At 45.2% G+C, this 12155-nt stretch overlaps 1 protein-coding gene across 3 annotated transcripts in view; it reads left to right on the top strand.

Annotated features, from left to right (window-relative positions):
• LRRC41 (leucine rich repeat containing 41) overlaps window positions 1-12155 on the top strand; it is an 18916-nt gene continuing 6761 nt past the window's right edge. For 2 of the 3 annotated variants that reach the window (XR_014790564.1, XM_084852610.1), the window contains exons 1-4: window positions 1-287; window positions 2513-2599; window positions 4981-5051; window positions 8523-9717. Coding sequence is in view for 2 of the 3 variants with exons in the window: in XM_084852610.1 (XP_084708736.1) it covers window positions 176-287; window positions 2513-2599; window positions 4981-5051; window positions 8523-9717 (1465 nt within the window). In the remaining variant the exon portion in view is untranslated. Of the gene's footprint in view, window positions 288-2512; window positions 2600-4980; window positions 5173-8522; window positions 9718-12155 lie in introns of all 3 variants that reach the window. The other variant, XM_084852611.1, reaches the window with a different exon arrangement.

A 12155-nucleotide genomic window follows, 5' to 3' on the forward strand; every position in this document is an offset into this window, starting at 1 on the left:
AGTGTTCCTGACTCTACCAGTATGGCCGCCGGTTCCGCCAAAATGGCGCTAGGGTGAAGGACGCTCGACCTGCTCAGTATGGCAGCATCATACGTCTGCATAACAATACGTGACCCCCCCAAGATGGCGTAATCCAGCCCAGGTTCTCTCAGAGTAGACCCGCCGCCTGAACAATATGGAGACCAGATCTGGGAAGGAGATCGCTGATCGGAATCCACTCAGTCTCTTCGAACTAAGTGGTGCGGTAGTCAGCTCCATCATGGGACGCGTGGAGAAAGAGGTTTGGGGTAAGAAGGGGGAAGGGGACCTAAGTGGGATCAGCCGTAACCGCTCTTTACGTGAGGACCCATAGGCAACTACTCGGTGCCATGAAATGTGAGAATCTGGCGCCAGCAATCGGGGTTAGGGCTTCCGGGTACCGCGTAGTTTAAAGAGCTTCCCTGACGCGCACAGTAACACTCAACATACGTGGGCATTCCAGCTAGCAGCCAGGACAGGGGAACTGAAAAGCGGGGAGCTGCCCTTTGGGAAGAAGGTTTCTTAGGCTGCAGCCCTAAACACGCGAACTAGGGAGTAAGCCCCACTGGACACAGTAAACATGTAGAGGATTGTGGTCATAGAATCATAGAATAATAGGGTTGGAAAGGGTAAGACCGTCGAGTCCAACCCCTGCTCAGTGCAGGAATCCAAGTCAAAGCATCCCTGACAGATGGCTGTCCAGCCTCATCTTGAATGCCTCCAGTGTGGGAGAGCCCACCACCTCCCTAGGGAATGGGTTCCATTGCTGTATTGCTCTAACAGTCAGGAAGTTTTTCCTGATGTTCAGCCGGGATCTGGCTTCCTGTAACTTGAGCCCATTATTCCTTGTCCTGCACTCTGGGATGATTGAGAAGAGATCCTGTCCTTCCTTTCTGTGACAGCCTTTCAAGTACTTGAAGAGCGCTATCATATCTCCCCTCAGTCTTCTCTTCTCAAGGCTAAACATGCCCAGTTCTTTCAGTCTCTCTTCATAGGGCTTTGTTTCCAGTCCCCTGATCATCTTTGTTGCCCGCCTCTGAACCCTCTCCAGCTTGTCTGCATCATTCTTAAAGTGTGGTGCCCAGAACTGGACACAGTACTCCAGATGAGGCCTAACCAGTGCTGAGTAGAGGGGAACTAGTACTTCACGGGATTTGGAAGCTATGCTTCTATTAATGCAGCCCAAAATAGCGTTTGCCTTTTTTGCAGCCCCATCACATTGTTGGCTCCTATTCAGCTTGTGATCTACAACAATTCCAAGATCTTTCTTGCTTGTAGTATTGTTGATCCAAGTATTCCCCATCTTGTAATTGTGCATTTGGTTTCTTTTTCTTAGGTGCAGAACTTGGCATTTCCCCATGTTAAATTTCATTCTGTTGTTTTCTGCCCAGCGCTCCAGCCTATCAAGATCACTTTGAATTTTGTTTCTGTCAATTTCCACAAAGTGTGAGGGCTCCCTGGGGGATCCAAATCCTGTTGGATAAGGTCCCTGGACGCTGACCACAAGGGTTCGTGTTTTGAATAGATACCAGAGTTCATTCTTACTTTTCCAAAATTACTTGCTTCTACTGCTGAATGTCCTGGTATAACTTCGGTATCAGCTATTTCGCTTCTGTAGTATATATGCATATATGACTGCCCCTGCTTCCCCCTTGGTTTTTCCCATATACATGTTGCAAAACTGGAATTCAGTACTACAAGATACAGTGATGGCCACCAACATGGATGCCTTTAAAAGGGGATCAAACAAATTATTGAAGGAGAAGGCTATCGATGGCTAATAGTCATGATGGCTATAGATTACCTGTAGTATCAGAGGCAGTATGCCTATGTACACCAGTTGCTGGGGAACATGAGTGGGAGGGTGCTATTGTACTCATGTCCTGCTTGTGGGCTTCCCATTGGGGAATCTAGATGGCCACTGTGTGAACAGAATGTTGGAATAGATAAGTCTTCAGTCTGATCCAGCATGGCTGCTCTTATGCAATGCTATGCCCACTTGTATAGCAGTAAGTTCCAGTGAATTTGATGAGACATACTTATAACTGCAAAATGCTTTGGTTTGGATTCTAAATCTGATTTCAGGGTGAACTTCATAGTGTAAAATATAAACCTTCTAAATACTAGATTCACATGTACACCAATGATATAGTTCTATTGCAAAAGTATAGAACAGTGGAGGTGAAATCATTGTAACATCCTATGTTACTAACATTCTATTGGACTATGATGGCAGAGAGGAACGTTCTCAAAACAAATTTTAAATATCATCAGCCTCCATCATTTTGGTTTGTCTTTAGTGTTATTGCTTCCTAGCACACCATGTACTAAAGAATCTACTTAGAAATAACTTCAGCAACATGCTCACAGTCTTTCTGGAGGTTTAATCCTGGGGGTAAATAGCATTGTCTAAATAGGCCCTCACCAAATCATCTAAGCCTGTTCTTTCTCTGTAACTGAAACACAGTTTTATATTGCTTTCTCCCCACAAAAGCACTTCCAGGTCCAATCCTCCAAGGTATCTTGCCTCTGCTTAACATCTACTATCTGGAGCGAATTGAGGAGACTGCAGTGAAAAAAGGTCCGTTACTTTGTGGGAGGGGGAAGTGGGATAGGACGTGTTCAATGGTTTCTGCTGTCCTGGGAAAATTAGTTTCCCTCTTGTGCATTTTAAATCATTTCTTTCATAGTCATCATTGTGCACATAATTATTTTTCTGATTAAGACTAATCCCTGCTTGCCATATTACTCAATTTCCTTGAAGTGTCAATGGGGAGAACAATCCTATGGTCCCTAGACAGGATCCGGGGAGCCATAGGATAGTTCAGATTCCTGGATCCAAAGTAGGAGACAGCGCTTTGACCTCAGACCCAGGAGTCCAACTCCCTGCTGCCTCCCCCTCGCAGCTAGCGTGGAGACAACTGCACTGGCTGCCTCTCTGAGGTCGCAAAGGCGACCTCAGAGAGGAAGGAAATGGGGCAGTTCTGTGGGTGGGGAGGAAACTGGGGAAACGGGGATACAAGTTATCCATAGCCCTTCCCAGCCTGCTTCCCTCCCCCTCCACAGAGCCTATGCAAGATGGGGAAAAAACTCCTGACTAGCAAAAATGCAGAGCGGCAGAAGCACGGAAACGAAGATTGCCTCCGCACTCCTCCCACTCTGCATAGAAAGCCTGTCAGACTCTGAGTTTGGAGGCTGATGGGCATCTGGACAGGATTGTGCGCTAACTTGGAGAAGTGGCTTTCCATTCTTGCCATGGCGAAAATGTGTTGTTCTGAGCACTCAAGCCTTTGCAAGCCTACTTGGAAGTCTGTCCCACTGATTTCAGTGGGGCTTACTCCCAAGTAAGTGTGCATAGGATTTCAGCCAGAGTCACTGTGGTTACTGAGTTCAATGGCACATCAGCCAGACAGATAAAGAGCAGTTGGATTTAGGGACATAGATGTTAATGTTTTGTAAAAGCTACTATATATAAAAAATAGCTTTATCAGAATATCTGCACACAGGACTACGAGCAACATTTTAAGGGCCAGTGTGGTGTCATGATTAAAGTGTTAGGTTTTCTACAGTTTAAATCATACCTAAATCCCTGATCACAGGGTGGCTCTGGACTAGTCACACCCAGACCCACAACTTTTCAGGCTAAAATGTTTACCTCAAGCTCCTTAAGAGGAGGGAGTTAAAAAATATATAGTTTCAAGTTGCTGCAAAATCAATTTCAGCTGCATTCTCGAAATTGTTGCAGAGGATGTTAGCAGATTAGACTAGATTATCAGCTCCTTAAAATTGTATTAGCTTTACTGAAGAAGTCAAGCTCTTCAGATGAGAAGTTAATACACTTTTGAAGTGATTCTCCTTAATGAATTGAGCACGACATTTAGACAGTAGATAATACGATAGGCCTGATCCAAATTCCATTTTGGCTGAGGGCTCACTGGGTGGATTTGGGTGAGTATCAGTACAATCCTATACATTTCTACTCTGAAGTAAATCCCTTTGAGTTCAGTGGGTCTTGCTCCAAGGTACATGGGCATAGGATTACAGCCTCCATGTCTCGGCATCAGGTTCCTGTGTGCAGAACAGAATAATCTGATTTTTGAGACTGAATGTGAGAATTAAATATGGTAAAAAAAGCAAAAACAATACAAATAATTTTCAACTTAAGTGTTCGGTTTAAATTTGAAGCAGAATTTTGATGATGAATATAAAACTTTTACTATTCGTAAGATAAATTCTCTTATCAGAGATGGAATGCTTGCTTTAAGTATGTTACAGAGCAATCCTATGGGCCCTAGACAGCATCGGGGGGGGGGGTGTGTGTGCATAGGATACTTTGGATTCCCAGATCTGAGGTTGGAGCACTGTCCCTGACCTCAGAGGTGGTAATCAGTGCTCTGCCCCCTTCTCCTTGCAGCCAGCATGGAAAGAACCGCACCCACTGCTTATCCGAGATAGGGAACTCTACTTCAGAGAGAGGGTAAAAGGGGCATTCTGGTGGGAGGAGAGGGAACTGGAGAGGCTGGGATTGGAGCTATCCTGAGGCTTCCAGTCTCCCTCCCCCGCCGAAGTGCGTGAGTGAGATGGGCAAAAAAGCCCATCTAGCGAAAATGCAGAGTGGGAGGAGCAGGGAAGTGATGATCACCTCTGCCGCTCCTCCCGCTCTGCACTGGGTGCCCATAAGCCTCCGAGTTTGGAGGCTTACAAGATTAAGGGTGTAAACGATAGGAGTGTGCCCTCAATTATGTACTTATAGCACAATCCTATGCATGAATACTTAGAAGTAAGTCCCCTTGAGCTCAGTGGGGCTTATTCCCAGTTAAGGATGCTTAGGATTACAGCCTTAATTTGCTGTAAATCACATGACTTATGTACCTGTGTATTTATGTAAAACAAACTGTGTAGTTAGTATACATTGTATTTTAATGGCATCTATTTTTTTTTAATTGTTATATATTCCCCCAGGACTCTCAACCCAACCTATATGGTGCAAGCTCTGGTTTGACATCATCAAAACAAGACCTTCCAGATTAGAGGTGGGTTGAGGATGCAAACCACAAAACTCTCATGCCTGAGGAGAACAGACTTCCCACCTTCATGGATAATTTGGTCTTCAGTTTCTTCCAGCTGTGGTGATGCGTTGGATCAGTTTCACTGGTAGCTTTATTCTACATACAGATCTATCTATTGGAAAACTACATCAGCTACCCTTTGCTGCAGGGAGCCAATGTAGGGCTTCTACCCCATTACAGAAACAATATTTCTGTCAGATATTTCTGTTTATCAGCGCCTATCAGACTATATTTAACTGGCTTTTCTCTGACTCTTTGCTGTTGTAATAACAGAACATAAGATAAGCCACAGCTTTGCACGATTTCCACTGGGTTAACCATGCTAGTCTGTTGTGGCAAAAAAACCAGAGTCTTCTGCCACCTTAAAGGCTAACAACTTTGTCTCTAACAGACCAAAGCCAAAAGCCCTTCCTGATGTCTAGCTTTTGGGCCTGTTATTCGTTTCATAGCCCAGAAAGCCTATGCATAGGTCTTTCTATGATTTTAAGCAGATAGTGTATTTACCTCACTCACTTCATGAGTTCCTGCTGAAATCATTCTCCAAAATGTATTTTATTTTTTAAACTACCCCTTTTCAAGGCAAAAGCCTTCTATTTTTTTTTATTACATTTCTATACAGCCCAATAGCCGAAGATCTCTGGACAGTTTACAATGGTTAAAACCGTAATATACAACATGAAAAAAATACAATTTAAAAGATTAAAACTACAGTATAAAATAAAAATAAAAACCCAAAGAAAACTTAGCAGCAGTGCAAAGATTTAAAATATAGCTGCCTGAGGAATGCTGGGAGTTGTAGGCCTTTTCTCTGTCTAAACATGCATAGGGCTGTGCCCTAACAGATTTAAAACAACAGAAACTGAAATACTAAAATGCCTGGAAAAAGAGTCTTCACCTAGCACCAAAAAGAGCACAAGGTAGGTGCCAGGCAAGCCTCTCTGGGAAGCTCATTCCACACCTAGTGTGCCACAATAGAAAAGGTCCTCTTAGTAGCCACTCACCTCATTTCCTTTGGCAGGGGCTCCCAAAAAAGGACCACTGAAGATGGTCCCTATAATCTAAAACATTCCGTCTTAATACAAACCAAAAGTATCTGCAATAGTTAAAACTATAACAAAAAAATGTAGATCAGAACCATTATTCATTTAAAAGCAGTGTGAAACATCCATGTCTTCAAGGGCCATTTAAATACAGAGAGGGAGCTGGGTGCACCTCCTGTGGAACGGTGGGGCCACGACAGAGAAAGCCCTGTCACTTGTGTCTGCCAGCCTGATTGATTCATTGCCTGGTTCCTGCAAGTAATATGGATTGCCATTACATCAAATTCTCTTTGTAGTTTGGTTAAAATATTGTATGACTGTCTGAAAAGAAATACATGAATTTTTAATAATTGCCTATAAGAGCTTATTAAGGAACAACAGGCTGCTAACGATCTTCGTGGATAAATTACAAGTTTTCATTAAGTCCTCCTCCTGAATTCTTAACCTACTTTGGGAGACCAACTTCTCATTTACTCTATTTTCCACAAACTGGGACAACGTAAGTTACACTGTAACACAATGAGCCCAAATAACTTCAAGTCCAGATGTTTGTTTGTTCTTTGCATCTACAAGTGGTCTACCCACTACTAAGTGTTTAACACATAAGCACTGGTGTGCACTGTCAGGCCTGATGTCCATGTTAAAACCTACCCCCAAAGGAGGTATCACCCTCTGACACTGATATATACACTATGTTCTCTCCCCTCCATCCCTTGCAAATTCGTGAAGAATAGCAGTCTTCTAGGTCTCCTGCTTCTTTCCATTTAGAACAGACAGGTTAAAGGGCACAATCCTACCCCAATGCTCATAAGCCTCCAAATTCGGAGCCTTACAGGCATCCATTGCGGAGTGGGAGGAGCGGCAGAGGCAATCTTCACCTCCACGCTCCTCCTGGTCTGCATTTTCGCTACACGGGCTTTTTCTCCCATCTAGCTGAGGCACTGCAGAGGGGGAGGGAAGGAGGCTGGAGTGGCTTGGGGATACTTTGAAAGCCAGCTTTTCCTGTCCTCCCTCCTCCCCACCCACTGAAATGCTCCCTTTACCTCCTCTCTGAGGTTGCTTTTGCACCCTCAGAAGGGCAGCTGGCATGGTTCTCTCTGCACCAGCTGCAATGGGGAGGGGGCAGGGAGTGCAGATTCCTGGAACTGAGGTTAGAGCGCTGCCTCTGTCCTCAGATCCAGGAATCCAAAATATCCTATGGTGCCCCAGACACTGTCTAGGGGCCATGGAATTGCTCCCTAAAACTATTTATTAAAGAGAAGGCATTCATTAAAGCTTCTTCTTTTCTGGTATTCTCATGCAAGGCCAACTACCAAGGAAAGAGCAGTTCATCATTGCCTATCTGTGCATTACTGTACCTCCAAAAGATCAGGGAATAATTTGGAAACGCGGCATCTAGTTCTTCAGCTAGTTATTCTAAACCTCCCCATGAAGTTACGTTAAGATACAAAAGATGTAGATCGTTTTGGTGAGAGAGAGAGAGAGAGAGAGAGAGATTCACCACCACCAGCACCACAACTGGGTCACTTTTAGGCATCCACACTTCTCAGACTGTATATTAAGGTTTGGTTTGTGATAATTAGTTGAATCGTTGCATAATGATTCACATTAATTAATAAGACGAAGGCTGCAATCCTATACACCAGTCTTCTGCAACATGGGTGCCCTTCAGATGATTTGGACTACAATTCCCAGGATTCCTAATCATTGGCCATGCTGGCTGAGGCTTGAAGTCCAAAACATCTGAGGGGAGGCACCAGGTTGGGCAAGGCTGCTATACACACTTACCTGGCAGTAAGACCCATTGAAAACAATGGGACTTATGTCCGAGTAGACATGTAGAGGATTGCAGTATTAGTGTCCTATTGCTCTGCCTTTGTTCCCAAGTTTAACTGGAACAGCCATTATATTGACTGGAAGCTAGACAAAAAATAGCATTATTTAAGAGGGTGATTTCTGCTTGCACAACAGGATTCCCCTTTCTCTCCCCCCCACTGCACTCACCCCACCCAAATCTGCTCTGGAGGATCCCCCAACCTTCTAGAGCAAATTTGAGGGGTATACAGTGGGCTGCAGGGGAGAGGGGGAATCTGTTCCATCAGCGGTATCTGTTCCACTGGTGGATGGATACATTTGGATACAACTCAATAATTTTTCACTCCTGATTTGGAGTCACATACCTCCATTACTTTCCATCTTTCTTTAGAATAGATAGTTTGCATTCCTATGCACACAGATTTCGGAATAAGTCTTCTTGAAATTAAATTATAGAATCTTAGAATAGTAGGGTTGGAAGGGGCCTACAAGGCCATCGGTTGGGCTTCCTTCAGAGCACACACAGACAAGATCAGGCTGCACAAGGCATTTACGTTAACTTGGTTCAATTTGATTACAGAGCATCAAGTGTTGGAGGAAGAAGTTCCTTGAAACCTTCTTCTCAAACGTGCTGCGTGGGATCTTGGACGTATCTTCACACCAACAGCTGAGCGATCCTTGCTTTTTGCCCTTGCTATACACTTCACGGCATGTTACCCAGCTTACCATCTACAACATGCTTGAGGGCGTATCAGAGCTCATGGCCAAACACAATCAGAGTGTTCTAGAAAACTTGGCTGTCTCACTCAGATCCTTGACATTCCGTCACCTCCTCTCCTCCAGACCTTCTACTAGGCAACAGTTGAGTTTGTTTCTTCATCGTCTCATTCATCACGGTGTTGTGGACCAGTTGTCTATGTACTCTTGGCCTGATCCTGACCCAGCAGTTTTAGCCCTTATTCTAAAAATGAGCGCTGGGGTTTGGCACCCAGGAAAAACACTGATGAACCCTGGAAACCTTTGTCATCTGTGTGGAGAGAAATCTATTGACCAGAGTCAAAAGCTACATCAAGAGTCTAAGCCTCTTTTTGGTTCAAGCTGGCTGTTTCATCGATCAGCAATTGGCCAATGTAGTGATAAGAAGCTGAGAAACGAGAAATCGCTGCCCAGGATGCCTCAAGAATCTTTTCCAGGCTTTGAAAATACTGTAGAGTTGGCTAGAACCAGCAGTGAGACTCTACAAGACCCAGCAGGCTACAGGTTAGGTAGCAATTCTTCCCAAAGCTGGATGCAGCACAATACAAGTTCAGAAGGTGATGCTGATGAGGGATCTGTCAGTTTCTCCCCAGCAAAAACAGGTCAAGATGGACCTGCTTCAAGAAAACCTCAAAAGAGGCGCAAGGCTGTAGCGGCAAAGAAGCGCAGCTGCCGTAGGAGAACCAGCCAAGCCACTATAGAGTCAGACGATCTCTATGACTTTGTCTTTGCGGTTGCGAGGGAAGAGGGGGAGAACAGGCAAAGAAGGCAGGCTGAGGAGGGGAAGAGGCTCGCACATGGTTTCCCTCTCCCAGCAGAGGCTGCCAGTGGTTCTGATAGGGTTTGCCCTGACAGAACCCAGCCAATTGGGATCACGTCTCTGAAAACAGCCACCTACTTCCGAAGCGTGTCCATGCTGGAAGTCTTCTCCATCCCTCTGACCAGGAACATGTGCCAGATGCTTGGTAACCTGCTGAGCTCTTGGGTGTCTTTAGAAAAGCTTGTTCTGACTTTAAATGGTGAGTGAGAACCCAAATGTCTGTCTTCAGGTGCTTTTAGCGATTTGTTTTAAAGTTCTAAAGCAGGGGTGGGGAACCTGTGGCCTTCCTGATGTTGCTAGATGCTGAGGCTGATCAGCCCCAGCCAGCAAGTGATATGGACTTGACTAGTCTGCATCTGAGTTTTGGGCTGGCAGAACATCCTGGATTCGGGGGGTGGGGTGGGTGGCTTTCAGAAAACTTTGGAGAGACAGCAGAAAGGAATAGTGGGGTTTTTATGTAAAAATTAAATCCTGGTTTGGTCTTCGTAGATGCTAAATGAGATTAAGGACACCCTTCCATGCTTCAGAAGGCAGTCCTAAAATGCCTACTATGAATAAGCACACCTTCTAAAGAAAGGTTAAAAGACCATTTCCTCCCTCTGCAGTCTCAAGTATGCAGGCTCTTTCAGTGTATGTTTATGCAAACATCGGTTGCTAATCCGTGTCTGAATCCCAGATAATTTGGGGGCAGTGGTCCTCAAATAGGTCTTCAGCTGTGGCTGCAGATGTGCCTGTACAAGATGCATGAGGGCTACAGATGTGGCCACAGCAGAGTTATCTATCCTACAGATGCTTCAGTGGCCGCAAGAAAAGCCGTGCCTCACGGTTTTGAGTAGAATCACTACTGCACCCTTTTCTTTAGAACGGTCTTCTCCAACCTGAGCTGCACCAGATATTTTGGACTACAACTCCTAGCACCCCTGACCATTGGAAGTGGTGGGAGTTGTAGTCCAAAACATCTGGAGGGCACCAGGTTGGGGAAGTCTGCTTTAGAAGATGGGGGATGCTATACCGGTCCTGATAATATGAGATCAAGGTTAATGAGTATTAAGTGCGGGCGACAACACATTCGTTACCCTGGAAATGCTTGCTAGACACAGACACTCAAGATGACTCATTCTGCATAAGATTTTGTATCTGGGGCTTGAGTGGAATATAAGCCACAGCTAGGCTATAGAACAGGGGTGAGGAACCTGTGGTCCTCCAAATGTTGTTGGACTGCTACTCCCATAATCCCTGGCTATTGTCCTTTGCTGGCAGGGGCTGATTGGGGTTGGAGGGCCACGGGCTCCCCATCCCTGCCATAGAATCTAAATTCTCATTGCTCACTAAGTAGCTCAGGTGGTGATCCTGTTAGGCCCATTGATCCTCTCTGACTGGTCAGAGAGCTGTATTGGTCTTTTTGGTGCTGCTCTATTCTTCTTTGCTTGTCTTCATACATGGACACCCAAGCACTAAATGTGGCATCTCATGCAGAGGGAGGCATCTTGGGAGTAGTTCTGTACATTCACAAGGTCACTGAATGCAAGCTAACCTGTCTTTAATGCTCATTAAATTTTATTTATTTATTTATTTCATTTCTATACCGCCCAATAGCCGAAGCTCTCTGGGCGGTTCACAAAAATTAAAACCAAACAACACACAATAAAACAATTTAAAATATATATAACAATACAACCACAATAAAACCTAGCAGCAGTGCAGGAGTTTAAAATACAGATTTAAAACAGCAAAGATAAAAATTTAGAAAGCTAAAATGCTAAAATGCCTGGGAAAATAAAAAGGTCTTCACCTGGCGCCGAAAGGAATACAATGTAGGCGCCAGGCGAACCTCACTAGGGAGCTCATTCCAGAGCCGGGGTGCCACAGCAGAAAAAGCCCTCCTCCTAGTAGCCACCCGCCTCACTTCCTTTGGCAGGGGCTCACGGAGGAGGGCCGCTGATGATGATCTTAAGGTCTGGGCAGGCACATATGGGAGGAGGCGATCCTTCAAGTAACCTGGCCCCAAGCCGTTAAGGGCTTTGAATGTTAACACCAGCACTTTGAATCGGGCCCGGAAATGGACTGGCAGCCAGTGCAGCTGGAAAAGTACTGGCGTAATATGAGCTCTCAGGCCAGTCCCTGTTAACAATCTTGCTGCCCTATTTTGGACCAGCTGAAGTTTCCGGACCATTTTCAAAGGCAGCCCCACGTATAACGCATTGCAGTAATCCAGACGAGAAGTTATCAGAGCATGGATAACTGTAGCAAGGCTATCTCTGTCCAGATAAGGGCGTAGTTGGTATACCAGCCTAAGCTGATAAAAAGTGCTCCGTGCCACTGAGTTCACCTGTGCCTCAAGTGACAGTTCTGGATCCAAGAGCACCCCCAAACTACGAACCTGATCCTTTAGGGGGAGTGCAACCCCCTCCAGAACAGGTTGAATATCACCTAGCCGGGCAGACGAACCACCCACTAACAGTACCTCCGTCTTGTCTGGATTGAGTTTCAGTTTATTGGCCCTCATCCAGTCCATTACTGTGCCCAGGCACTGACTCAGAACAGCCACTGCCTCACCTGGTTTTGATGAGAAAGAGAGGTAGAGCTGGGTGTCATTCGCATATTGATGGCACCTCAGCCCACACCTCCGGATAACCT

The sequence above is a fragment of the Heloderma suspectum genome, chromosome 4 (assembly GCF_057233095.1).
Source record: "Heloderma suspectum isolate Gila_16-S chromosome 4, 16-S_ref, whole genome shotgun sequence".
Taxonomy (NCBI): Eukaryota; Metazoa; Chordata; class Lepidosauria; order Squamata; family Helodermatidae; genus Heloderma; species Heloderma suspectum.